At 48.5% G+C, this 25331-nt stretch overlaps 12 protein-coding genes across 12 annotated transcripts in view; 5 read left to right on the plus strand and 7 right to left on the minus strand.

Annotated features, from left to right (window-relative positions):
• BDR25DRAFT_331555 (kinesin light chain 3) overlaps positions 1-574 on the plus strand; it is a gene marked incomplete at its 3' end in the record, with an annotated part of 4526 nt that extends 3952 nt beyond the window's left edge. Inside the window, exon 4 of the mRNA XM_033692648.1 lies at positions 13-574. Coding sequence (XP_033552661.1) covers positions 13-574 — 562 coding nt within the window. The remainder of the gene's footprint in view (positions 1-12) is intronic.
• A 997-nt stretch (positions 575-1571) lies between these two features.
• Positions 1572-4226, minus strand: BDR25DRAFT_278511 (uncharacterized protein; the record flags this gene model as incomplete). The annotated part of the gene is made up of 4 exons (XM_033687684.1): positions 1572-3372; positions 3423-3581; positions 3757-4011; positions 4078-4226. 4 exons carry the CDS (start codon positions 4224-4226, stop codon positions 1572-1574), a joined length of 2364 nt encoding a protein of 787 aa, XP_033552662.1.
• A 1206-nt stretch (positions 4227-5432) lies between these two features.
• Positions 5433-5693, plus strand: BDR25DRAFT_193907 (uncharacterized protein; the record flags this gene model as incomplete). Its single annotated transcript, XM_033684307.1, has 1 exon — positions 5433-5693. A coding segment is annotated over one exon (261 nt), but the record flags the coding sequence as incomplete, so codon positions are not given.
• A 210-nt stretch (positions 5694-5903) lies between these two features.
• BDR25DRAFT_350106 (uncharacterized protein) lies at positions 5904-7313 on the minus strand (the record flags this gene model as incomplete). The annotated part of the gene is made up of 9 exons (XM_033694641.1): positions 5904-6037; positions 6070-6209; positions 6245-6368; positions 6434-6547; positions 6616-6744; positions 6882-6895; positions 6929-6985; positions 7076-7083; positions 7119-7313. The coding sequence occupies 9 exons, from the start codon at positions 7311-7313 to the stop codon at positions 5904-5906; spliced, it is 915 nt and encodes a 304-aa protein (XP_033552664.1).
• A 56-nt stretch (positions 7314-7369) lies between these two features.
• BDR25DRAFT_350107 (uncharacterized protein) lies at positions 7370-8138 on the minus strand (the record flags this gene model as incomplete). The annotated part of the gene is made up of 6 exons (XM_033694642.1): positions 7370-7499; positions 7594-7604; positions 7642-7708; positions 7735-7759; positions 7824-7979; positions 8036-8138. The coding sequence occupies 6 exons, from the start codon at positions 8136-8138 to the stop codon at positions 7370-7372; spliced, it is 492 nt and encodes a 163-aa protein (XP_033552665.1).
• A 138-nt stretch (positions 8139-8276) lies between these two features.
• Positions 8277-8617, plus strand: BDR25DRAFT_350108 (uncharacterized protein; the record flags this gene model as incomplete). The annotated part of the gene is made up of 2 exons (XM_033694643.1): positions 8277-8348; positions 8459-8617. The coding sequence occupies 2 exons, from the start codon at positions 8277-8279 to the stop codon at positions 8615-8617; spliced, it is 231 nt and encodes a 76-aa protein (XP_033552666.1).
• Positions 8618-8997: 380 nt separating this feature from the next.
• BDR25DRAFT_322266 (glycoside hydrolase) lies at positions 8998-10300 on the minus strand (the record flags this gene model as incomplete). Its single annotated transcript, XM_033692024.1, has 5 exons — positions 8998-9023; positions 9066-9784; positions 9847-9874; positions 9921-10204; positions 10257-10300. The coding sequence occupies 5 exons, from the start codon at positions 10298-10300 to the stop codon at positions 8998-9000; spliced, it is 1101 nt and encodes a 366-aa protein (XP_033552667.1).
• Positions 10301-13263: 2963 nt separating this feature from the next.
• On the minus strand, positions 13264-17070 carry BDR25DRAFT_331558 (P-loop containing nucleoside triphosphate hydrolase protein; the record flags this gene model as incomplete). The annotated part of the gene is made up of 2 exons (XM_033692649.1): positions 13548-17070; positions 13264-13341 (listed from the first exon to the last, which is right to left on the minus strand). Exons 1-2 carry the CDS (start codon positions 16908-16910, stop codon positions 13264-13266), a joined length of 3441 nt encoding a protein of 1146 aa, XP_033552668.1. The 5' UTR covers positions 16911-17070.
• Positions 17071-17640: 570 nt separating this feature from the next.
• Positions 17641-18950, plus strand: BDR25DRAFT_350112 (uncharacterized protein; the record flags this gene model as incomplete). The annotated part of the gene is made up of 7 exons (XM_033694644.1): positions 17641-17705; positions 17762-17800; positions 17835-18004; positions 18037-18272; positions 18311-18780; positions 18815-18831; positions 18859-18950. 7 exons carry the CDS (start codon positions 17641-17643, stop codon positions 18948-18950), a joined length of 1089 nt encoding a protein of 362 aa, XP_033552669.1.
• Positions 18951-19022: 72 nt separating this feature from the next.
• On the minus strand, positions 19023-20145 carry BDR25DRAFT_379390 (uncharacterized protein; the record flags this gene model as incomplete). Its single annotated transcript, XM_033697603.1, has 2 exons — positions 19023-19915; positions 19967-20145. The coding sequence occupies 2 exons, from the start codon at positions 20143-20145 to the stop codon at positions 19042-19044; spliced, it is 1053 nt and encodes a 350-aa protein (XP_033552670.1). The 3' UTR covers positions 19023-19041.
• Positions 20146-21161: 1016 nt separating this feature from the next.
• Positions 21162-22514, minus strand: BDR25DRAFT_331560 (uncharacterized protein). Its single transcript, XM_033692650.1, has 2 exons — positions 22240-22514; positions 21162-21999 (listed from the first exon to the last, which is right to left on the minus strand). The coding sequence occupies exons 1-2, from the start codon at positions 22349-22351 to the stop codon at positions 21320-21322; spliced, it is 792 nt and encodes a 263-aa protein (XP_033552671.1). The 5' UTR covers positions 22352-22514; the 3' UTR covers positions 21162-21319.
• A 212-nt stretch (positions 22515-22726) lies between these two features.
• Positions 22727-25327, plus strand: BDR25DRAFT_331561 (uncharacterized protein). The gene is made up of 3 exons (XM_033692651.1): positions 22727-23083; positions 23136-23543; positions 23577-25327. The coding sequence occupies exons 1-3, from the start codon at positions 22778-22780 to the stop codon at positions 25272-25274; spliced, it is 2412 nt and encodes an 803-aa protein (XP_033552672.1). The 5' UTR covers positions 22727-22777; the 3' UTR covers positions 25275-25327.
• The last annotated feature ends 4 nt before the right edge of the window (positions 25328-25331 follow it).

Genomic DNA, 25331 nt, shown 5'->3' on the forward strand with positions numbered 1-25331 from the left:
CACGCTGACCAGCAAAGCCAACCTGGCGTCGACGTACCGGAACAAAGGCCGGTGGGACGAGGCCGAAGAGCTGGAGGTGCAAGTGATGGAGACAACCAAGAGGGTGCTTGGACCGGAGCATCCAGACACTCTGTCCAGCATGGCCAACCTGGCATCGACGTACAGGAACAAAGGCCGGTGGGACGAGGCCGAAGAGCTAGACGTCCAAGTGATAGAGGCTCGCAGGAGGGTGCTTGGGCTAGAGCACCCAGACACTCTGACCAGCAAAGCCAACCTGGCGTTGACGTACGCGAACAAAGGCTGGTGGGACGAGGCCGAAAAGTTGGGGGTGCAAGTGGTGGAGACGATCAAGAGGGTACTTGGGCCGGAGCATCCAGACACTCTGACCAGCATGGCCAACTTAGCGTCAACGTACAGGAACAAAGGCCAGTGGAATGAGGCCGAAGAGTTAGGGGTGCAAGTGATGGAGACAACCAAGAGGGTGCTTGGGCCGGAGCATCCAGACACGCTGTCCAGAATGGCCAGCCTTTCCTTTACATGGAAAGCTATGGGAAAGCAAGCCGAAGCTCTCTAGTTAATAGATGAATGTGTACAGCTCAGGAATCAGGTTTTGGGAGTTAAACATCCTCATTTTCGGTCTTCCCCTGCGACTTTGAGCCATTAGAAGGAGAAGGCTGTTGTTTTCTTAGCTGGAGTATATTGAATATCATTAGTCATCTAGATTCCAACGAACTTGCTTTAGAATATACCAAATGATCCGTTCCTTCATATATTGTCCCTCCATATAGAGAAATGCACCTTTACTAAGGTCGTTAGTCTGCCAAAGCTGACATGCTGATTAGAGAGTATAGCTCGGTTGCAGTAATTTACAATGACTCAAAGCCCCATGGCTGTTGGATTGCCAAAAGCGTCAATTTAATCAGCAGAAAGTACCAACTTGTGTGGTGGAATTGTTCAAAATTGCTTCTGACGCTACGTATACGTTAGGCGATGGTTGTTTAACAAGGCTGTATAACTCGCTTGATTAGTTTCTTTTAGTAAAATCCAAAAAGCACGGACAGTTCTGGTGGCGTTGAAGCGCGAAATTTAAATTATTTTAGCGGCTTCTCAGCGCACCCCATGCACTCTGTAGAATTCAGCTGACTGCAGCCACACATTTGTAATATATATAGTGGACATAGTCCTAGATATTTAGCAGTGGGAAAAAGCCGCACTGGAGATAACATCCTCGCGTGTTTGCAACCTCTGAATCGGTGTGAAATCAATGTACCTCGGGATTCATCGGTTATTTGGAAATTACCTTTTCATTATTACCGTTGTGCTTAGCGTATAAAGGGGCCTCTTTATATGGAAAAACAGAGTTTCTTCCTTACAATTCTGATGAAGAACATGAGTTAGTAAACAATAAGGAGCGCCCATTTCTAGGTATACATTCCACTTCTTGCACAAAAACTCTGAAACGTTTTTCATGATATTTTCGAAGCTATCCGCGTACCTAGGCTGACGGAGTGATAAAGTAGACGCCAGAGCATTTTGTTGAAAATGTCTCTCAAAAGACCGAGTTCCTGCCATTAATCATCCAGAATAACTCCATAGGTTGCCCTCTCCCATATATCAAGGTTTGCAATGTCCGGTTCGGTGGCATCAGATAAAGTTGCCAGGGGGTAGCAATTAAAGCTGCCGCAGATACAGTGTGGTTGCAACAGGTCTTGCTCAGCATATTTGACTGATAGAGGCTCGCCCTGATCGAGCTGGTGTCGGAGCTCATCCATAGAGAAATATTGAGAAATCCAGTCCATACTATCATCCAGACGGCGGTATGTCAGCAGCTCTGCTTGCACGGAGGCCCAGAGTGTGGCAAGATCTTTCCGTGTACGGAAACAGGGCACTAAGTTATGACTTCTAAGGTGCAGATGTAAAAGCTCATTGCCTAGGTCGTGGTTTCCAATGATATGGCGACTAGAGTCTTGATAATCCTCCATGGTTACGTCGTCCCCATCGCGTTCCGGCTCCACATGAATATCCTCACAAAGACGCAGAACCCCACAAAACACCGCCCACCCTGACTGAACTTGTGCGCTCCAAGAATTAGAAACAGAATAGGTGGAAATCTTCTCCGCAAGTTCGGCAGGAGTGAGCTCCTCATGGGCGCACGCTATCTCGGAGGGAATAGTCTGCATGAAAAGGGCAAATGAAACGCTTGCGGTCTTTCGAGGATCGAGACCACATGAGATAAAGCACAGAAGACACGCAAGCATACCAAACAAATCCTCATCTTGACAACCACTACTTGCGAGATGATACGCTGTCATGACGAGGCTATGGAGAGGTTGTAATTGTAGTTTCATGCCGCAGTCAAAACAGCGTCGACCATACAGTCCACTCGCAGTCCGCATCAGGCGGCTGGGTGTCTTATGATGCATTTGAATGATGCAGTGACATATCGTTTGGATAGAAGTGTGGCAGAACTTGTGTTTCCAAGAGAATGGTGTCGAAGGGTTACCCTTTGTGAGAAGATGACGAACACAAGGAGAATCGGCGTCCCAGCGACCGCAAATATCGATCTCTTCCCCGGCAAAACGTGCGGTATCTTTTAAGGTGTCATCAACAACAACCGGCATTACCGAAGAGTGAGATTTCAGAATTGATATCATCAGATTGTCTAAGACGGTGTGGCCAAGCTCATTCACGAACATTTCACTAAGCTTCTGCGAACCCACCCATGACAGGAGTGTTCCAAAGATGTCACAGCAAGTTTTATATCCATCCAGGTAGCTCGTTGTCATGTGAAGCGGATAAAGCCATGTGAAGTCAATATTTTTGCGCCGAAGCTGCTGTATGATTGATTCAACCTGCGCCAGATTTCGAGCCATGATACTGAAGCCGAGTGACTCCAGAAGAAGCTCATCAGGAGATCTTTGAGCAGCTTTTGCAATCTGTGGTATGGCTACGGGCAAAATTGTCGAAGAGATAGAGCTGAAGTCGTTGTGTTCGAGTGCGTCTCGAAGTCGAATGGGAAGAGGCGGTTCTTGCCAATCATTCGGCCATGGAAGCCAAGTGGACTCGTCATCAGGATCTTGGCCAGTCGAATCTCGAGAAACTTCCTCATCTGGAATTTCTTGGTAATCTGGCCAATCGGGTCGCACATGTATGAACCATCGGCAAAAGCTTGTTGGCGTAGGGTAGTCTCCTGGTTGTGCTTCAGATTGTGGCATTGGATCTTGAGGAGTTCCTGGAAGACTGCGACGAGAGTGGGGATGGTAACGAGCGAAGTCCAGAAGCTTTTCCGTCCAAGCTGGTGGCCCTTTACCCCAATTCTTCGCAGTCTTGAAGCAAAAGAACCAGTACTGATACAACCACTCAAGCATTACTCTATTCAGGAGTTAGTTCACGCCGTATAGTCAGGATGGAGAATCATTCACCGTCTTTCTTCCCCGTTCATAGACATGAGCAGCTTATCGTGTTGCCCTTGAGCAAATAGATGGGCACGATCGATCGCCGCTTTCTCTTTTAGGAACAATCCGGTCGGGGAAGGTGCGTTTTGCGGGGAAGTAGCGGAAGGAGTAGCAACGGAAATGTCGCTACTGGGCGTTGGAACTGAGAACCCGAGAGGGGAAGTATGATCGAAGGGTCGTGAGTGTGATCGGCGCATGACTCCATATGGAATGTTCCATTTTAAGAAGCTGCAACGATTGTTAGCATCCACACAAATCGAGGTCTTTTTATGGCTCTTGCAAGCAATTCGCGAATGGCAACACATGTCCAGCAACGACGCTTTCAATGCCAGAGGGCTTCTTTAGAACCATGGCTCCGGATTCGGCACGTGCTTTCATCTTCATATGCCTCCTGATCTTATGTAGCTCGACTGTTCTCCCCTGGAGAGCAATGCTGGTACCCGCTTTGCCCGCTCGAGCTCGGCTCTCTAGCTGCTCTGCAATTTTGTCCTTCTTCGACTTGGGAATATTTTTCTTCCATTGCCACTTCTTGAAATGGTGTTTATATTGATGGTCTCTGGTAGCCGCCGTTGGTTAGCAACACGGTATATTCAGACACCCAGCCTGAACGCGAGCCACTCACACTGCGTCGAATCCATGGGCGTTCTTTAAAATCCGAACGACATCAGCGAGCTTCTTTTTCTCTTTGAGATAGAGCTGCTCGATAATCGGTTTCAGTTCCTCCCAGCGATCCGTGGAGGGCGAAGGAAGATAGTTGGGTAGCTGATTCATTCTGTCAATGGACTCAGCCTGATACAATTGTTGAAAAGTGACAGAGCTCTGGTCGGGACACGTTGGGTAGGATAAGTATATCCAGGGTAGCTGGTGAATCGAATATGATAAATGTCTTCTTAAAAACGTCGCAGAGCTTGTCGAGCGGGGCCGGGGGGGGGATATAATGTCCCCCAAAAATGAGGCGTCGTTGCGGGATATTCCCCAGCCAAGCCAAACAAAAGGGTAATAGCCATTCAGCTTCCGACAAATTCATCCACCCCGCGTTGTGGTGGCACAAAATTGGATAAAAATTGCTTTGTTGCCTGAATTCTTCCAAGTGCACATAAGCGAGAAACCTTGACCACCGTGCCAAGTCGAACAAAAGAGTACTGGCCAATGAGCAGTTCACCTCCTGAATCGTTTCATAGTGAATCTAACGGAGTACGCCTCATGGAACGTCAATAATGCGAGGTTGCGACCTAGATCCCGATCCTCTGCTGAATGAATTAACTACCTTAAGGCACTTGCTAAAATAACCTGGGATGATTGGAGAACCGTCGGAGTTCTTGACTGGATAGTGAACTGGGTTCAAGGCATAGCTGCAACTGAATGCTTGCTACCGACGGAGTAGTGAGCACACCCAGTCACCCAGCGGCATGGAGGACAATGACAACCCACCAATCCTTAGTAGCCCATCTTGTTAGAATCCCTGCATCCATCACCTCCGCCAAGCTGAACAAAAGGAGACAGTCCAATATGAGCAGAAGACATCGAAGCGCTCGGAGCATCTATGCATATAATTTTCTTCTGTACCGGTCCTGCGGCAGCATACTCGGGTTAGAGTCTGGAGTTAGGTACTGTCGACCCATAGCAGGAATGATCCAAGACCAATCGCAGTTGATCGCGAGCCTGACACTAATACCGCGTTGAGCCTCTGCTCTTCAGACAGCTGGTTGATGTGGTCACTGCGCTTCGTCGACACGCGTTTATAAATATGGGCTCTTCTTGCCGCATCTCCTGTCAAAAGCTTCCCGCACATTCAAGTACCATCTTAAACTCCGCCAGTTTTCCCCCAAGCACCGTGTTCAGCTGTACCATTTCTTGCTCTCGTCAAGTCAGCACTTCACATAGAGCAGCTTCTTCCCCACCTTGAGAAGCTCTTCTGCCATTCAGCATGTCTCAAAATGAAAGCTTTACGTACGTGTTTGTCTTGATCGTTCTCTAGTTCCTGAAGCCTTTGCTAATCCTGATTGCAGGGACCAGACCCATCAATCCTCTCAAACTTCGATCGTGACGGCAGTGCCCCATGCATGCCCATACCACACCCAAGTTCTAACTCTGGGACCCAATGGATATAAGAAAGATCTTAGCCCGATGGATCGGTTTCTTGCCGAAGGACCAGCCGAGCAGAGCGCACTGTTCATCCGTTCGGATACCGGCGAGCTTTCGACAAATAAACGGTGCACTTGCAGGAACAAAACCCGTACAACTTGATATGAAGGGATGATAGATCAGGGAGGGTGGTCAAAAATTCCGAACAGGGGAGGCATAGATCCGAAAATATGTGAATAACATGCTAGGCCGTGTTCATTTTCAGACCTTAGACTCTAGGAATAGAGTTCGACCATTTACCATTATTGTTCACTTTCTCCCTAGTATCTATTAAATCCATATCTCTAACTAGAAATCGGTGTCCTATGCCGTCTTGAGCATTTCTCGATCATATCTTGAGGCCCCCTCTGGGTGTTGAGCTGAATGATGACATGGGTAGAGCAAAGAACATGAATACGCGATAGTAAGGTGCAGCGATCGAGGATCTGGTGGTAGCCCTAGAATAATTGATCGTTTTAGTATCGGAAACATGGAGCATATGAAGCAGAAAGACAGATAAGGAAGATAGTGGTACTACAGAAGCACATAGTCACAATCGAGGGATGATTCCTTAGATATGCCCACCATTCGCGGTTCGTATTACAGGAAGCGCTTTCAGACGTATATTCTCTGCTAACTGTCAACTCAAACTTAATATAACTCACCGTCCATTCCACTTTAGAGCCTGGGGTGGGTCCGCACCCCTTAAGCTTTTCTTGAGGGATTCGTTCCAATCATGGCTTTGAGAGCATACGCGCAATAGCACTCGCCTAGCTCTTATCTCTTTTACTCAAGCGCAATTTCTTCTGCTTAAGTCCTAGGAACATCTGAGTTTAAATAAGGCTATTTTCCACTTTTTGTAAGAGTGAAGTAAAGATCAAACGGTGGCTGCTGGTCGACCGCTCCAGCAGTCATCGATACCAAGCCACGCGTTGCTGATTCAAGGTTACGGCGACCCATCGATATCGCTCCGGAAGCAGATCAAGCCGTCAGGCAAGCAGCTAGGAAATCGCTCAAACTAATTGTACAACATCACATTCTCGTTGTCCCTGTGTTATACTCCATCGTAGGTAAGAGTGCCAGATCAATGATTCAGACACCCTCACCCATGGCCCACACTGACTTAGCCTTGCCTGAGCTCGGATAGGTCCGGCCTTATTTGTTGCTCGAACATGTGCACTGCGCAGCTTTGGATAGAATATCGTAGAGATGTATTAACATAAAGATCTTTGCTGAAGCGGCTTCTTTCTCTCTACTAAGTACCTTGACGAACCCTACTATATATATAACTACAAAACATACAATGGCCTTCAAGCCTAAATAATGTGTCGCACGTAAAACTAGTTCACGTGACCCTAGTCAGGGTGAATGTGGGTCCTTCACCTCTCACCCTTTCCTGTTTAGGACTAGCACTCTTTTAGCTACCATATATTTACCTCTAAGCTCTCTCTCAACCTTACACCTCAGCTCAATCTACCTAGTTTGGTTCTCGCCACTTATTTGACTACTCCATGCCCTCCACCATCAATCAGCTCTAACCTTGCGATATAATGTCCTTAAAGCGCGGCTCCATCTTGCTTCTTCTCGATGACATAATACGCGAGAATTCTGTAGCGGTTCTTTGTCCTCCGCTCCCTGCTGTTTCTGGCAGGCCTTCAAAAAGAGGAGGAGAAGGAGAATAATCTCCCTAAAATGGAACGATAGTTTGTATGCGGTGGCTAGCAGGAGTAGCATGAAGATCTCAATTTGGTGATTCTCTGCTGCATAATGGAGCGCGGTTTATCACATGTTTAATCAGAGAGCAAATGGATAGAGGGCATATGGAATTGCGAGTGGTCAATTAGGTAGCGAGAACCAAAACTGTGTAGAATGAGCGGAAGCGTAAAGTCTGGTCTGGTCTGAGCAGCGAGAGAGAGCTCCCTGGTGATTATATGGGGGATAAAACAGCGCTAGTCCTAATTAGATAGGCTCTAGTCCTCCATAACTAGAAAATTGAGGTTAGTCATAGACCCACATTCGCCTTGACTCGGGTCACGTGAAACCTTCAAATACTACAGATTACCTCGCCATTAGTGTTCTTCTCGCTCATGTCGCGCTCGCTATTCTTCATGTTATTTGGATAGTATGGACTGGCCGGTCGTCCTACACCTGGGACTCAATGGAAGAAATGATCGCATTGGCTCAGACTTCGCGACCATCCCCAGAGTTGAGAAACACCTGCGCTGGGATTGAGAAAAAGGCTACTATGGCTAAGACGGTACGGGTTCGGGCGTTGAATCAATTTGTAGAAACAGAAGGAGATGGAGATAAAGAATCTGTAGATGAGGAACGAATTCAATTGATGGTTAGTAATGGGTAAATTGATACTGAAGTCTGGGAGGATATTCAGCCAGATGAGCCCTACGGAAGGACGGATAGGGACTTTGAGGGGATCAACTTAGAAGAGATTCCATAACGAGTGTGGGCTTGAGGCGCTAGGGGATCTAATCTAGTACTGTATTTGGTTAGGCGATACACGGGAACTATATATGGGTACATCTGACGCACGGAATACGCCATACAACAGTAATAAATTTGAGCCTATAGAATTAGATTTCAGGCCACATATTTGACGGTTTAGGCAGCGGACGACGGCAATTCTACTGTATCAGCTAAATTCTCGCGGGCGCCTACAGGAAGCTTAATAACTCTACCCTGATGATTCCGTTGGAAGGTGACTCTACTACTGGTTTGAATCTTCCGAATTTCGACGTGTTTTCTCACACATGTGTGAAGCTTAGGTACAACATGTTATTCCTTAAGCGTTGTATGTCTTCACCTAAAAGTATTGGAGGTAGTCCCTAGCAGCTTACTTCGCGCGAATTCAGATCTTAGAATAGCCAGCGTTGCCCTTGTTTGTACTTTTCCCTATATCTTTGAAGGTGAACTCGTTATTCGCTCTCCAATATCGAAAGAACAACATGTCGCGGAATATTATTCCCTATGGATTCAACGAGGCTGAATTCGCGGCCATCCTCAAGCCGCAAAAGACGCATTAGGCGAGGACAGCCAGAGAGCTCTGGTAAAAAATATTAGCGAAATAGATGGAAACAAGACACGCACAGATCGAGGATTCAAAGAGCTATAACTGTACTAGCTAGAAATGTAAATAGAAAGGTACATGTGCTTACGGTCGAGTCGAGGCCGAGCTTCAGCAATTTAACATGGTGTGACCGACTCCATGAGCGAATTCGAATAACTAGGAGTAAATATAGAAATAGGGCTTTATGCTACGATCGCTAGCGGAGAGGGTGGTTGATCCGTTCCGGCTAGAGGGCTTGTGAAAGTGGTATCTTTTAAACTTCAATGGGAAAGTAGAAGCTGCTGTGTTGAGCGTAACGTTATGGGGGCTATGATGTAGTAGCCCAACACTGTGATATTACAACTCGTTCCTCTCCTGAAACTCTGTTGACCCTTCAGAATAACTTTTTGACAGTTCTTGGGAACCTTCCAAGAGCGCTTTGAGATGATCCCAATCCTCAGCGTCTTCTCCGAGTCCCCATGCGAACACACCGCCGAGGTTCTTTTTGGCGACAATAGAGGGAATTTTCTTCCTTATAGCTTCTGGAGTGTCCCAGGTCCACCATATGTGTTCTGTCGGATCCCAAAAATAGTGACCCCCATTTATATGGTCATAAGCACCATTGGCTAGGGCCAACTTAAAGGATTCAGAAAGCTCAGGAGGCACCCTGTCATGCCAGGAGAAAGCGCCAGCTTTCCCAAGATCAGCACCTGTGAGCGGATCTTCTAGGAGTTCGGTATTGCAACCAATAGGCTCAACATTACACGGCGTATTGGGGTCAGTCTTGAACCACTTTACATAGAAGGCGAAGCCTAGGTTGGCCTTCGCCGGTGGAACCCCTCGCTCAATGTATGCATCGATGGCCTCAAGTGACAGATTCACACCTGTGTGGTGTTTCGTAACATTATCTCTTCGATTCATCAAATCGTATGTCATGATGTTGAAGAAATCGATATACTTGTTGAGCTCAGGTACCGTGTTCTTGGTGAAAGCAATCATATCTCGAGGAAGACCGGGTACCGCGGCCGATATAATCTTAGTGGCTCCAATTGCATTGCGAATCTCGAAGAGAAGTTTTGGGTACGCCTCAATTTCCCAAGCCTTGTCAGCGTTTGGGACATCTTTGTAATCTTCCCCATTTCCACTGCACATGATATTAGCTCTTAATTAGAAGAAAGCACCAGGAGCAATATGACAGATGCTTACCCAGGATACTCCCAGTCTATGTCAACACCTGTGCCAATGAGAAACTTTTCAGACAGGTATTGGGCAAGGCTCACCATCAGCTCCTGTTTCATCAATCATAGTCTTAATGTTCCTTGCAAACAATATTCGGCTCTCATCCGTCTTTGCCGCTTGAGAGAAGCCAGCAGTATCACCCCAGCCGCCGATAGCGACTAAGATGTATGTACCATTAGCAAATCTTGAACGCACAGCGTCAACAGAAGTGAACAGCGGCCACGAAGATGGCTGAGCTAGGTTGAAGACCTCAGGTCGCATGAAAGCGAGAGCAACATGTGTAATATTTGAAACTAAGGAAGGTTCGGGTATAACATTATGTTGGCTATGGTCAATGAGAAGCTATTTCCATCATTACGGGGAGGGTACGTTCTCACCCTGTCAAGTACATCACATGTTTCAACTGGTAAGCTGCTGACATGTTTTGATCATCCGAGCAAGGGAAACCTAGGAGAGACCATATAGTTTGCAGTACCTTCATAGTGAAAGTCTGATAGGGGGCAGATCGAGGAGTGGGTGGAACGAAGAGGTGACGTTTGAAGGGCCCGAGCAAGCGAAACGCTAGACAGGGGTAGGCTAGCAGTCACATGATCTGGATAGAAATAGTCTGAAACGTCCGGGACCAATCAAAGGTCAATCCGATCAGAACCCTAGATATCATCCTTCCAGCAATCGGCATTCTGCTCAAAGATTTTCCGAGCTTTCCATATATCCTCTCCATCAGCGATGGCCCTGAACATGGCTACAACACCAAGATTCTGAAGGATACTATTGCAGCATTTCCTAATTGAAACATCTTCACCAAAAACAGTCTCCAAAGCATTTAACAAGGGAAATTTCCTACTCTTGCAGCCATTATGTATATTACGTACTCTTGGAACCTTACCTTGGAGATGCAGATGAATGAGGATAGATACGAAAAAACTGTGAACGTCTCCCATATAGCTAGTGGCCATCGCGCTTTCACTGTTAGGAATTTCACACTGGAAGGCGTCCGAATTGTTCTTTTCTCTTCTACCTAGCATTGGCCGGAGAGGAACCAGTTTCAAAAACACTCGCCGACCATTCCAGCCAATCTCAAAGGATTAGCGCAACCGGGTCCCACAAAGGCTTTGACAATTTCGGACCAGGATTTCAAAGATGCGATCTTGCAAATCTCGTGATAACCACAAGGATGTACGCCCTAAATGGGCACCTAGAAAGGCACAGACATCCAAGGCATCATCCTGTGATTAATCTGACTTCACCCCAGGATCCCAATCTGAAGAAAATTAGGCAGTTGCGATAACTCCTGAGAATCTTACCGATTCAGGAGCGCAAGCGTAAGCGCGCTAAAGGTAATCTTCTGTCTCACGAAGATACTACGACCATTGTCGCCCTGCTTTGATTACAGAACTTCACTATACGCTCATCAGCTGAAGTTGGAGCGGACGTAGTGGCACTTACTACCAACGTAACTCATGCTAACTAAAGGGGTTTCTTCATCCTCCTGAGCATATCAGTTCACTAGAGATTCAGGCTAAAGAGAAGCAGAAGGTATCGCAAGGAGCCTTGATGGAGCTGATGGAGCTGAAGCATAGGGAGGTTCGAGCAGTCAATTAGGTGGTGAGAGCCAAACTAGGTAGATTGAGGTGTAATGTAAGGTCTCTAGATTTCGAGAGAGCTCAGACGTAAATATATAGAGGACAAAAGAGCGCTAGCCCTAAACAGGAAACAGTTGTGAGTCAAGGCCCACATTCATCCTAACGCAAAGTCACGTGAACCAAAGTCACGTACAACAGAAAGGAATATAGGCCACAAGTAGGGAGCGGGTTGGCATGGCATAGGGGATAGTTTGAGGATATATGGTCCTTGAGGTTTGGTGAGTGAGTTTGGGGAGAAGTGCGGGACAAGTTCTAGGCAAACTTTTGACCGAAGAATGGACACGTTGAGAGCTTTCAAAACAGAACTAGAATATCTGAGCGGCTCTTTGACATCCTCGAGCTCGACTTCGGTCCGAAATATGGTAAAACACACTCCATTAAACATCGAATCAGTAGATTCGTGGTATGCTATCCGAGCCTAGCGAGACTTGGAGTTCCTTCCCTCTGAAACCGTTTCCCTTAAAGTCTTGTTTGGATCTCTGTTAAGGACAAATTACTACCGTTAGCACAAGGTACCTCCACTCGCCACCCGTGACTCGGCTTCAGGGTATTTCTCGCTTTCAGACCTCGTCACTCACATATCGGACTTAAGAAGGGTATGTAGGTACTACAAGAGAGCCATCGTCCAAAGTGGTCTTTAAATTCCTTTTCCACTCAAAGGCTTTTTCACTAGCACTACCAACAGGCACAGAAGGGCCCATCCTACCCTAGTTTTGCTCCACCAGTTGATCTCTTAGCGAACACTCAAATCTGATTCCTAGGCGAGTTCTTCCCGCATCGCCGCCTCCATATGGTTTTCACTAACTGTCTAGACAAAGAATCCTCCAGATCAACCTTGTCTGAAATCTTCATGCACCGTCAAACTAGGGATGAAGTATCGGTGGCAAAGCATATGGGCTCGTATCCTCGCTTACTTGTGCTCACGAGTGTCCCGGGTGCGTACGCCATAGCTCCTACCATTTCTCTCCAGCGCTACAATGAGCAAGATCAGTCAGCTAATAGACAGAAAATTCAAGGACCAGAAAGAGGAGTTTATCACTCTATGTCATGCCATGTGCCTCGGAAGGGTCGTAGATTTTGAGCTTCCAAGGTACGTATCAGACCATCCAAAGCTCTACATGGTCTTTCCACCCCTTCAGAAGGACATCCTTAAGGATACTAAGCTTATGTAAAAGTTTCTGGAGCTTTGGCATAACGTCGTGGCTGAGCCAGCATTCCTCAAATATAACCAGGATGCTAGCGTGAGGTGGGTTAACGATGACAATGACGAGCGCCCTATGTACGCATAGCTACGGGGAACGACGAAGAAAACAAAGGAACCAACTAGTCAAGGATACGAAGGAGCTTTCCTTCGCACGAGTGATTTATGTACAATTGTGGTGTGAGATATGTTCCTAGGCTAAGTAGCGGAAACGGAAACGAACCTCCGCCAGAGTCCATCCAAAGTTCAAGGACATCAAGGACCGAGTATAGAGTTGGGTAGGCGAAACAGGGACACAGAATTATCAACTGCATAGTCTTCGGCACAATAAGAAGTTGAGTACATCTCGGCAACGGTAATGGAATGGGAAGGTGGATGTTCGTTCTTATTAGAGTTAGCGTGTATCATAGCAGCGATCCGGATGGGGCACTCAGAGATAAAAGTCCTTCATGAAAAATGAGCAGCCATTTTCAACCCAGAACATGAGCAATAGTGACGCAAGAGGAGCAGAATCAAAGATGAGGAGGCGGGCGCACCTTCTTAGTGGACTCTGGAATCAGCCTTAAGCGAAGAGGGCAAGTGTTGCGCCGTAACTACAACCACTTCGACTTTGAAACCCTGCCTGACTTCATAGTTTTGGAATCTCTCTATAACTACTCAATGAATGACACGATAACTCAAACACCTCGATTCCCCTACCGATGCACTCTAATAAACGTCCTCTCCCCCCCAAACATCGCAATACTCCTCGCAAACGCATCTTCTTCCTCCTCATCCTGCTTAATCCATACCCCATCCACAAACTTCCCTCTGACCATCCTAACCTCATCCGCAGGTACCACAGTCTCAATCCCCGCCGGCACCGTATCTTCTTCGCCCCAGGGCAACGCATCAACATCGATTTCGTCCGCCTTACCCAACAAACACATGACGACAACAAGGGCTCCCGCTTTACTCATCACCTGATTCATCTCTTTACAGCGTTCGTCACAACAGCATTCTAGACATCCCTCGAGACACTGACAAGCCTGCAGTCTCTCACAAGCTTGCTTTAGCAGGGTATCGATGAACTCGAAAGCTTTGGTACTGATGCCGCTTCCGCTAGCGCCACCCTTTGCATCGTAGAATGTAAGGCGAGCTGGCCGCTTACGCGATGTTTCCTTTTTCGCGAATTCCTTTAGCGCGACTTTACATTCTGTTCGAACGTCGCCCGGCATGCTGATGACGAAGTTAGGCATCAAGGAAAGGACTGAATGTTCGGCGGCATGGATCGCTGCTGCGATATTCAACCTTCTCGATTTCAGAATGTCGAAAGCAGATTTAGGCACATCGAGCCACATGCCTTTCGAATGAAGGATGATGGGTGGATTGTCCACTTGCACAGCATCCAAAATCCGGCCTTTCTTATCGACCTTAAAGAAGCCGAAGACGACTTGCTGAATCTTGATAGGACCGTAATACGCCTTCGATAACGAGCCAGGAATACGGCGTATAGCTTCTGTTTCAATGGGGTCGATGTCTGTAAAATCGCGCTGTTGCGTCGTCCAGTCAACTTTAACAAACTCAACTTTGGCAATCAGGCGCTCTTGGCTGAATTCTTTGATAAGATACGTATTTCCTTGATGCAGGAAGATCCCGCCCTCGTATATTGTGAAGAAAGCGCGTGAAGCCTCCAGCTCTTCAAGGACTGTATTTCTCCCATGCGTAATGTCGATAATGGCGAAATGCGTATCTTCTGTGTCCCTAATAGCAACATAACGTGAGGGTTGAGGAAGAAAGCGTTCATTACAATGGTAGAAACCCTGCGCATCTTTGCGCATTCTCTCCTTCGCAATCTTGGGAAGGAGGGGGCCAAAGTAGGGTAGATCTGCTTCCATATTAATAGGCATCTCGTGGGCTGCGCATTGAATATGCCCCTCGAGCACAAGCACGTTCTCCATATCAACTTGCAGTTCACAGTTCGGCTTAGTAAAAATCTCATCCGGATTCGTCATATAGTACTGGTCGGTGGGGAAGCAGTCTCCAACGAGCACAGAAAGGGAGTCTTTGTTTCTCCGACCGGCTCGGCCACTCTGTTGGCGGAGGTTTGCGATGGTATAGGGAAATCCGGCTGTAATAACAGCATCTAAAGAGCCAATATCGACGCCCAACTCCAATGCGTTCGTGGCAACGATTCCAATGAGTTTGCCATCAAACATTTCTCTCTCAATCTGTCGTCGGTCTTGAGCAGTATATCCGCCTCGGTAGGACATCACTCGTGCTATTACCTCTGGTTTCTCGAGATTCGTCAACTCAGTTTTGATAGCTGCTAGGAGCGCTTCGCATTGCTTTCGAATCCGGCAGAAGGCGATGACTCTGACTCCTCGAAGAATGAGCTGGCAGAAGAGTTTTGCAGATTCATCCAAGCTGTTTCCTCTTCCTGAAGTAGGGTCACCTGGGTCCTTGAAAGGCGTGTTCCAACACAAGAATTCTTTCCTCCCCGATGGAGAGCCATCGAAGTCGGTCAGCCTGACTTCTTCCACCCCAAAGATCGTCTTCATATGCTCTTCGGGGTTTGCAACAGTAGCAGAGCAGGAAATAAATTTTACATGCCGATTTCCCACGGAGGCGCAAATCCTTCGTAAACGTCTCATAATGAAGGCGACGTGGGAACCAAAAAGACCGTTGTAAACGTGCAATTCGTCAACTACTACGAAACGTAGGTTCTGGAGGAATGTTCGCCAGGCTTCCTCATGCGGTAAAATTGTAATATGAAGCATGTCTGGATTCGTAAAGATGATTCTCCCCTCATCTCGGATGTAATTTCTTTCGGCCATGGGTGTGTCCCCATCGAATGTCTCGACAACGATATCCTGGAGACTATTCATGAATCGCAGGAGCTCCTTCAAACTTCGCCTTTGATCCTGGGCCAACGCTTTAGTCGGGAAAATATACATAGCGCGAGTGTTGATATCTTGCTCGAGTTGATGTAGAACGGGTATTTGATAGATCAGTGACTTTCCAGAACTGGTGGAGGTTGAGACAATCACGTTATGGCCGCCGTATAGATTATTGATGGCTTCGGCTTGATGAGCGTACAGCTGAGTGATGTTCCGCGTGTTATACAGAGCATTAACCATATCTTGTGATAGTTGAAAGTTCAACTCGCCATAGATAGGAGGCTGTGGATCAAAGACTCGATGCCCGTCCGGAACGATCTGTCCAGTATACCATTCTAGCGTCTTGATTTCGTCGACAATTTCAGGTATTGACTTCCGCTCCTTCGGTATTGTTAGGGGTAGTCGCGATCTCTCCGGCCCGGGAGTGTTCGCTCGGCTCTCCGGGGGCATCGGCACGAAAGCCAGTGCATTCTCCTTAAGCTTTTCGACTGAATCCACGTCATCATCAGCGCATTGGTTCAGAAACGCATTCACCGCTGAGGTAAACTTGTTATTTCGCTTCTCGATCAACTTCATCATTTGTTTCTGACTGTAGACTGGCATCTTCAGATCTTCATTCCTGAGTCTCTGAGTCACTTTTGTAGGCTCTCCGGTCTTGGCATGTTGTACTTGACGCTTAAGGTCACCATCGATGAACTCGAACAGCAGCACCGCCTTGTGCTCATTCTTATCCATCTCGGAAGGATCCACAATAGCAAACTCTCTGGCCCGCTTCCCACTTATGTTCTCCTCAGATCCCATGAGATTGATTTGCAGCATTGCTTCATCCACGTATTCGAAGTTGATCGATCGAGGAACCAAAGCTGCTATCTGAGCCACGTCCTCAATTACCAACTCTCGCTTTATATGCCCCTCCACCGTGGATTTGAGATTGTCGAAAGTCGTGGCGAGGTGCTTCCGAGTGCAGCAGAATGTGTAGACAAGGTTGAGGGCGCGATGTGTCTGGGCGAGCCTCGTGTAGTGCTCCGGCCATGGGATAGACGACTCAACGACAGTCGAGGAGCCATGGCGAGCGAGTGCGGGCTCCCCCCCTCCACTATTCGCTTTTGTGGTTCTTCGAGGCTTTTTTCCGCCATCGGTCGTCTTTGTAGGTACGGTTGTACTGGTCGAGCTCGAATCTAGCGCCCCCAATGGTTGTGCGGCGGCCGGGGTCGTTGTCTCTTGCAATGATACTTCATCTTCGAGGGGCTTTCGTTTTCGCTTGCGCACTATCTGGTCCGATACAGTTGCACCTTTCAGTCGGGGCATCGTTCCGGCAGCATCGGTGAGACGGTCGAGTGGAGGTCAATATGGCGGCGATCGATGACGCCGGCTTTCGTGGAAAAAGCAGAATACAGACGATGACTCGTCTTCAGACCATTTTCACATTCTTTCCACTGACGTACACTTGAGTAAAGCCAATCAGGAGTCATTCACCGCTGCGGTGGACTGAGAATGAGGGGTGAAAGAAACGATCTTATCTCTTTGCTGACTAAGCCAGCACGCGAACGCGACTTCACGTGGAGACTTATGATCCGTGCGTTATCCATAGATCTTGACTCCGGATTCCCGTCCCATGTCTATACAATCCCTCCTTCTCGCCCCAGCTTTCTCCCTTTGCTATTCTGCTTGAACTAACCGAAAAAGTCACCCATTATTTTCTTTGGACTTGATAAAATTTATCTTCCCACAGGCCACGTGGATAACAAAATCACTTCGAAAGCTGCTCTGCCCATCTTTGTGCGGAACGAAACAACAGCGACTACTCATCGATGGTCTCTTCAAAATCTTGGATTTGCTGCATGGCCTGAAAAATTCCATAGAGATAGTCGTCATGCCGACCTGAACATCAGAGGCCTAGACCTTATTCCTGCCTAGGGCTGTATGAATTTCCCGAGATGGACATGATCGAATAGAACTCGGATAACCGGCTTGAAATGACTGGATTATTGGGGTGAATATAGCGCCACCAGACATCAAATGCGTGTGCCAAAATCAAATGCACAAGTTCATGTCCATAACTGTGTTCGTAAAATCCAGTCCAGAGCCATTAGGAGGAAAACCGTGCTGCAAGAGATAATGGAGACTAGAATCTAAGGTCGGATTGTGTGTTAGTGGAGTTTCCAGAAGAAAATGGGGGTAAGCATTATGGAATACTGGTAATTCTTCCCAGCTGTTTCCTTCCTAGTTCAGCAACCTCCGCACAAAACCTAGAGGAAGCAATCGACAGCACCAATTACCATTGAGACTAACAGCTCGTGGAAATCATTCTCGCACAAACCTCTCCCGTCAATGTCCGATCCAGAAAAATGGTAGTTTATTCAGCAAATACGAGATTCTCATGTCACCCGAGCTCGCTGACTGTATCCCCCAATTTTACCCCAACCCAATCAAGCTGAGTCCTCGGCCTGCTCGTATACAAGTATAAATTCAAGAGCAGATCCAACACTTTCCATTCTGAGTAGTATCTCGCGACACAACACCAAATTCCGAATTCTCGAGAATTATATCTCCCGCATTGTGAAGGGAACCAAGTCGCGAATGGTACCTAGTTGGCCATCAAGTCGAGAGTGTTGGGAATTCATTGGCATGGTAAAATATATGGCTATGCGAATAGGACAGGGGGATGAGGTATATAAGAGGAGCAAGAGTTCTTTGACCCAGGATAGCACTCGAGTATCCAAGTAGCTTCCTCATCCAAAGCACTACCTTATCAAGTCCTAGTGACTTGTTCCTGCCACTACATTGAGAGAATCCACTCCCCCACCATGAAACTCACCACCATCCTCGCGCTCTCTCTATCCGCTCTCCCCACAATCCTTGCCGCAGAATGCTACCGCGCGCCATCCTGCTCCGGCAGACTTGCCGTCTCCCGCAACGACCTATACGTAATGCGGCAACACATATGCGGCGACACCACACTCTACAAAACGGCCGGTTCGTACACGGCGCATGGAGCCTGCATGTATTGGCCCACGTGGGGCCAGAGCAATGCACAACAGGTGTGTTGGGACGCTTTTGAGAATATCATCAATCAATGTCATCCGGAGAACACGCAGATCAATTTCAAGTATGATGGGTATTGGGAGTTGGATGCGAAGAGGTATACAGTTCAGGGATGTTGTGGGCAGGGGAGGGGGTGAGGAGGGGTGAGGAGGGGTGTGGGGTGAGAGGGTGGAGCGGGTAGGAAGTTGAATGCAGCTAGCAGGTGTGGAAGCCATCATAAGTCAAAGGAAAGCTAAGACTGAAGTGTGCCGACTGGAGATGTATGTACATACTTGCGACTCCATACAATCCCCCTATCCATAATCGTAACAATCCCTATAAAGGCTTATCCCAAAATCCCACCTCACAGGGCTTTACCCTACCCCTCCTCTCTCACTCACCTTCATCCTTCCATCTACAAAGCCAGCAACCTCTCCACCTCCTCACTAATATCCCTAACCACAAAATCCGTCCTATTCCCCGCCGTACCGGGTCCTCCCAACCCAGCATCCCCAAACGGTTCCAAAATCGTATAAACACTTTCTCCAATCTGTATGGGTGCAGTATTAAAGATATCGGCATTCGCACCCGTAATAATCCCCTTATACTCAGCCGTCTCCCACTTCGCATCCTTACTTCTGAACACCGAAATTCCAGCGGAGTCTTCGGCGACGAGGAGAACTGTGCCTTTGTATTTGGGGGGTAGGTAGATGGCGTCTGAGTCTCCGAAGGTGTGGTTCCCGGAGACGATTTTGACGGGATGGGGGACACCTTTTTCGGCGCGCATATCGAACCTCCAAATCGCCCCGGACTGATCGCCCTGGACTAGCAGCATCCAGTCTAAGGCTGCGAGACCACCGGTACCGCGTTTCGTGTGGTCAATGACTTCAGGTAAATACCAGGGTACTACTGTTTTCCCGTCCTTGCTGACTTTGGTGATGGTACTGGGGAAGGTGCCGATGACATAAACATTTCCTTCGGGGTCTTGCTCAACATCTTGGAAGCCGCCGTATTTGCCTTGCGAGGATTCGGTTAGGTTGATTTTGTAAATCATGGTGTGGGATTTGGGGTCGTATTTCATGAGCCAGTTGGTGCCTGAGATGTCTTGGCCCAAGGTTCCGAAGGTTGGTGCGGCGTCGGCGACCATGGAGAGGAGACCAGTGCGTTTGTCGAAACCGACGCCACCGAGGTGGAATGCGGGATTGTGTGAGATGCCGTCAAACTCAATGGTTTCAAGATATTTGTCTTTGAAGGGGTCATAGACGCCTAGAGAAGCGTTCCAGAGTTGTCTTATAAACACTGTCAGTAAATGAGGTGTTAGAATTGAAAGGGCAACTGACCCAAGGTAGAGAACACAGTTATCAGGGTCGAAGTCCGCATTTTCGGGATAGAGTTGATATTTCTTGATCGTGAAATTTCCTTTCAGCGGTCCGCAATGGCCATCATGTTTACTTGGCAGGGCAGACGAAATACCAGTCAGCGCTGCTGCTGCCGTGAGCAGTGCTGGCGAGATCCACATCATTATTTGGGTCTTTCAGGAATAGCTTCGTTGAGTGTAAGGGCTTCAATTGGCAAATCTGCAACCCTAACGACGTCAAAAGAGGAGAAGGATGGGAAAAATCCATCTTTTTAATTGTAATGCTCTCTATGTCTCAGTGCAACGGGGCGTAAGAGCGCGTATACTGTGTAAAGTAAGCTAATTGAATACAATCATCCGGCAATTGCCTCCAAACAAGCCTTCATAAAAGGAATGCTCGCCTCTGGACCGTAAAGTAGCCAAATCCTTTCGAAGAGGTAGTCCTGCGGCACAGTGAACTGATCCTCTTGCTAGATCTTATCTGTTGGACCTCTTGTGGAATTGCTGGGCCGGGATTTAAAGTGGGTACCCTAGTCAATTAGGGCTCTTCCTAAGCCACGGTTCGATCCAGGGAAGCGAGGCTTTGGTGCCCTTCCTACGCGGTGATTTGCAATTTGTCAATATACTTTTGGGTAGATGACGGGGCGTTGGGAAGGGTATACATGATGTCCATGAGTAGATTGAGTAGTTTGCTTGGATTCCGGGTATTTCGATCGAATAAAGTGGGTCCAAGCTTTTAGAAGGGCGCTGGGAACGAATTGGAACAACAACGGGAATGAATAGGACGTCAATTCAAGTTAAGACCCCAAAGGGTCTCATGAAGTTGCAAACCACCAGTAACTGCCATGTGGGAACACACATAGTGTGTCCAACGTTGAAGGCTTGTGAGAGAAGGAAGTGGAAGGCCTTCAAATTGGCCAAGCATATTGTTACAGATATATCAATATGCGGAGAGAATTGGAATAATGGGTATTCTTTGGGAGCTTACCGGATAATTCCTGCAGCTGCAGGAACGTAAAGCCCACTGAACCGACATCGCTCGTATTCTCGTACGAAGGTGTGTTGTAGAAACAACCCATGCTGCAAGGCTATCATCTAAGACGTTTTTTGAGGCGGTAGTGACGCGGACGAGGCTTCGGGCATTTGACTGAAAAGTGGTATTGATGAGATCAATTGGGGTGAATTTCAATTCAATGCAAGAATATTGGTGAGCACTGAATTCACAGCGCTAGAGAACCCAAACTCCATGCCGTCTACCAGGCGGTGTGCCGTTTGTGAACCATGATCCTTTCTCCCGCCAAATTCCACAAGTGGTTCTCCGAGCTCGACCGCGAGTCTAGAGAGGGGCAGGCTTCGCTTTCGGCTTGGTCAGCCCGTCTTTTCCACCCCACTTCGGTTCCTTCCCGAAAGCTTCCCACAATGTCAGCCGTTCCCACAGAACGTGGTCCGACCAGGCCTTGACCTCTGGGCATTGAATCCTCGTGGCAACCCACGTAAACTCTCCCAAATCCACTGCGCCTTTGTTCGTTCGCTCATACTCCACCATCTGCAGGATGAGCTCTATCTTATCGATGTCGTGCACGAACCTGCTTTCCAACGTCTCGCTATCTTCATACTCCTGCCATATCGCCCGGATTTCCCGACCGTTCAATCCACCATTGAGCTTTCCAAGGAGCCTGTTGCAAATGTAGTCCATGGTTTCGGCTTCTCGCCTGCTCTTCTCTTCTTTGGACACATTGTCCACTGGAGTTATGTCACCGACTATCGCCTCGGCCATGTCGTGTATCAGTGCCATCCTAGTGCACTTTGCGAGATCGAGCTTAGAGGAGAGGGAGGCTGGTGCGAGCATAGAAAGGATGCTCATTCGGTACATGTGGTCGGAGATGGATTCGCAGTGTTGGAGGCCGAAGCGCTGCCAGCCAGCTCGCTTTGTGGTCTTTAGTTGCTCGAGGAGGTGGAAGAAGGGGATAGGTGAGGTAGTGTTTTCTGCAAAGCGTGGAGCCATCTTGTCGAGTTCTGCGCGAGGTTAGCGAGACGAGAGCGGAAGGAGAGACGCGCTACGAGGGAAGGGTAATGAGGGCAGCAGCAAGGAAGGAAGCGCAAGGAAGGAAGCCACAACGAGGGAAGGGCAACGAGGGAAGCGGCGATGAGGGAAGCCAAAAAGAGGGAAGCCACAACGGGGGGAAGCGTAACGAGGGAAGCGCAAGGGCGATTGAAGGCGTCGCATACGGACATTGCTCCGTCATCATGACATACCATCCTCTAGAATCCACGGTTTCTGCTCTTGTTTCGGCATATTTAGGAGGCTCGCTTGAGGATCGCACTTCGCAGGAATGCCGTTGGTTTGGGTACCATCGTCGGCGGTCATGGCGGTGAGTAGTTGACGATAGCGGGCGGTGGAGGATAGCAATATAGAGATATATATATATATGTGTGTGTGTGTGGGTGTAAGGGCGGAATTCCTAGACCGGAAACTGCAGGGCTTGCTAGGCGGTGAGGGGTGTTTGCACAAGGAGAAAGGAAACGAGAAGAAGAGGGCGGAGTGAAGGTGAATGCTGTAAATAACAGACGCTTATTGTTCACAACCCGACCGCCGCAAACGGACCCGGCCCGGGCTGGCCACTATCGTCATAGTGCGCGGCAACTAAATCCACTAAGCCCAAAACATCCAAGCCTTGGCGTTGTTTTGAATCAGGCGCTCAACACCACAAATCCCATAAGGAATGTCCACTTGCAGTAACAAGCCCACGTCTTGCCTCCCAAATTTCTGTATGTCTTACTACATAGACAGGTCATGTCCCACTCAACATCGCAGCCCTCCTCCTCCGCCGCTACCTCTGCCACAACAAACTTATCCCGCTGTCTGAGCATCAAAACAACTGCCAAATCGGCCCAAAACACCAACCCATTCCCTCCCTCAGATATCAAACTCTTCGTGACAAATCTCCGACTCCTGGACCTTGACTTGCGTGCCGATTGGCCTAACATTACCGTGCAAACATTCTCCTCGAAGAATGCAGATCAGAAACAAAGAATTGGCGGTGTGGAATGGGCGCTCTTCCGGCTGCTTGAAATCTGGGATCCAGTAGAGACGAGCCAGGTAAGGAGTTCTTACACAAGCAAGGAAGAGTAGCGGCTAACTGGGGTTCTAGAAACTCCAGCCCTTCTTTCCTCCCCTTGAACCCCTCCAATCGCTCAACCTCCGCGCCGCCCTCTATCGATGTTTGAACGAATTGAAGAAAATTGGCATCTTAGGCCGGGAATCAGTGTTGCGGAAGACAATGCTGGATGAGTGCAAGGGCGAGAAGTTCTATGAGATACTGGCTCTCTTCTCCACAGCTGTTTTGAAAAAGCACTTGGCGGCTCAGAGACGCGCCAAGAGGCAGGCGGCGCCGGTCGCAAGGAAATTATCCACGGATCCCGCACTCCCCAGAGACCAGCAAGCATCATTGTTGCCGTTAGCCATAGCACATAAGGCAGCGCTCACTAATATTCTAAGGAGAAAGCATGAGAAACGAACGAGGTACACACAATTCGACAGACTATTGCAGGAGAAGGCAGTAGAAATTAATCGCCGTAATAACCAATGCAAGGCCACGCCTCGATACCGGAAATCATCGATCCCGCAGAACGACACGGCCGCAATTAAGAAGCAATTGAGGGACAACTGGATTGGGAATCAGAAATGGCTCGACACCATGTTGCATGGAGATGATATCCAAGTCGAGGATGCCTTTTTGAACAGGCCATTTAAGGATGTATGGAGGATGGTGCAGAATGGTCGCAAGCTACAGGATGCTTCTCCGGATACTGGTCTGCTAGAGAATCTGCAATCGAGGGTGCAGGAACAGCAAGCGAGGCTGCAGAAATGGAAGAGGTTCCACGAAAAGCTGCGTGAGGAAGTCGAAGCACAACCACCCCCTCCCAGGACGCAGGCCTTGGAGGAGGCCTTCCGATTCGACGATCATCTGAAGCTCCAATTGCGTTCCACGAAACCGTCCGACATGGATCCTGTTCAGAGAAACCCTCTGAGCGTGGAATATCAAGACATCATTTCGGAGATGGAATCTGAGCTACTTGAGGTGTCCAAAGCAAGAAACAATCGATCCACCATCACCCATGTCACGCGCCGTGGCTCATCGTTCAGTACCTCCCCAACCCGACGGAGGAAGTCGAGATCAGATTCAGCGTCCAAGAGACCTACATCTTCACACACAGAGAAACTCACTAGACCGGCACCGCCGTCAAAAAAACAGTCTAAGGAGAGCATGCCCCCACCATCATCTCGTCGTGAGCCTACAGCCACTCCAACCGACTCAGACGCCACGCTCGTCGGTCACCCATCGATATCTCTATCCCCACTGTCAAATGCTACAGAAACGACAATCCAGAATCACTTCGATGGTACCCAGGACACATCTGAGCCTCTCCCAATGGTCTCCACCCCCCCTCGCCTAGCCATTCAAACCACGCAACCTCGCTCCCCTTCCCCTCCACCCTCCTCATACTTCCCCTCCGAACCCCCAGTCCTCGAGCCCCCATCTCTCAGCCACGAAGACTTACTCGCCGAACAAATTCTCTCCTCCGTCGCCAACGCCACCCCGTCACCAGTCAAAAAACAACCTCGCCTCTCCCTCGTCGAGCGAACTCGCATGTCCATGGCTCATGCCAACTCCTTCCCATCCATCGACGAATCCCCGCCAGACTCCAATCCACTCCCTTCTCTCTCCACAATCGCAACAGCAGAACCCCCAGCCCCTCTCGACCGACGTACCTCGCTGCTCGAACGCACACGTCTAAGCATGGCAGCGATGTCGCAAAATCCCCAGGCGGCACAACGGAAAAAAGATAAGAGGAAAAGCTTGCGGACGTCTTTGTACCCAATAAACCAATTCGACACGCCTCGCAACCGGAAAAGCATCCACGCGATCGAGGAAGCGAGGAGTGGGGAGCGGACGCCGAAAGAGGAGCTGTTTAGCGATGAAGTGGATTATGAGCGTGTTTTTAAGAGTCGGCCTAAGATTGCGCAGAGTCCTGTTTTCTCGCCTGAGGATGGGGATCGGGACGCGGAGACTGGTAGCGAACAGTATGACGAGGGTGAGGGGAAGGGAGGTGGTGATCGTGATGTGAGTAGTTTGGGAATCGATGAGGACGGAACTGAAGATATGTATGATGAAGGCGTCACTGGTGTGGATCTAGCGGATGTAGATGCTGATGAGGATGAAGATGGCTTTACGCAGACTTGGGAGAATAGTCCTTCGAGAAGAGTGAGGGGGGGGCGAAGCACTTAGTGTACGGCGGTGCCAATTCATCCGACAATTGTACAAGTCGAGGTTATTTTCGGGCAA

This window comes from Lindgomyces ingoldianus (assembly GCF_010093535.1).
Source record: "Lindgomyces ingoldianus strain ATCC 200398 unplaced genomic scaffold BDR25scaffold_4, whole genome shotgun sequence".
NCBI classification, from domain to species: domain Eukaryota; kingdom Fungi; phylum Ascomycota; class Dothideomycetes; order Pleosporales; family Lindgomycetaceae; genus Lindgomyces; species Lindgomyces ingoldianus.

What these genes read in the sequence shown, in the direction of transcription:
- BDR25DRAFT_331560 (XM_033692650.1), bottom strand. Translation starts at nt 22,351, where the DNA reads ATGACCGCCGACGATGGTACCCAAACCAACGGCATTCCTGCGAAGTGC. An exon ending in ACCGTGGATTCTAGAGGATG is followed by an intron (nt 22,000 to 22,239) that starts GTATGTCATGAT and finishes AACCTCGCGCAG; the next exon opens with AACTCGACAAGATGGCTCCA.
- BDR25DRAFT_331561 (XM_033692651.1), top strand. Translation starts at nt 22,778, where the DNA reads ATGTCCCACTCAACATCGCAGCCCTCCTCCTCCGCCGCTACCTCTGCC. An exon ending in ATCCAGTAGAGACGAGCCAG is followed by an intron (nt 23,084 to 23,135) that starts GTAAGGAGTTCT and finishes CTGGGGTTCTAG; the next exon opens with AAACTCCAGCCCTTCTTTCC. An exon ending in GACTATTGCAGGAGAAGGCA is followed by an intron (nt 23,544 to 23,576) that starts GTAGAAATTAAT and finishes AACCAATGCAAG; the next exon opens with GCCACGCCTCGATACCGGAA.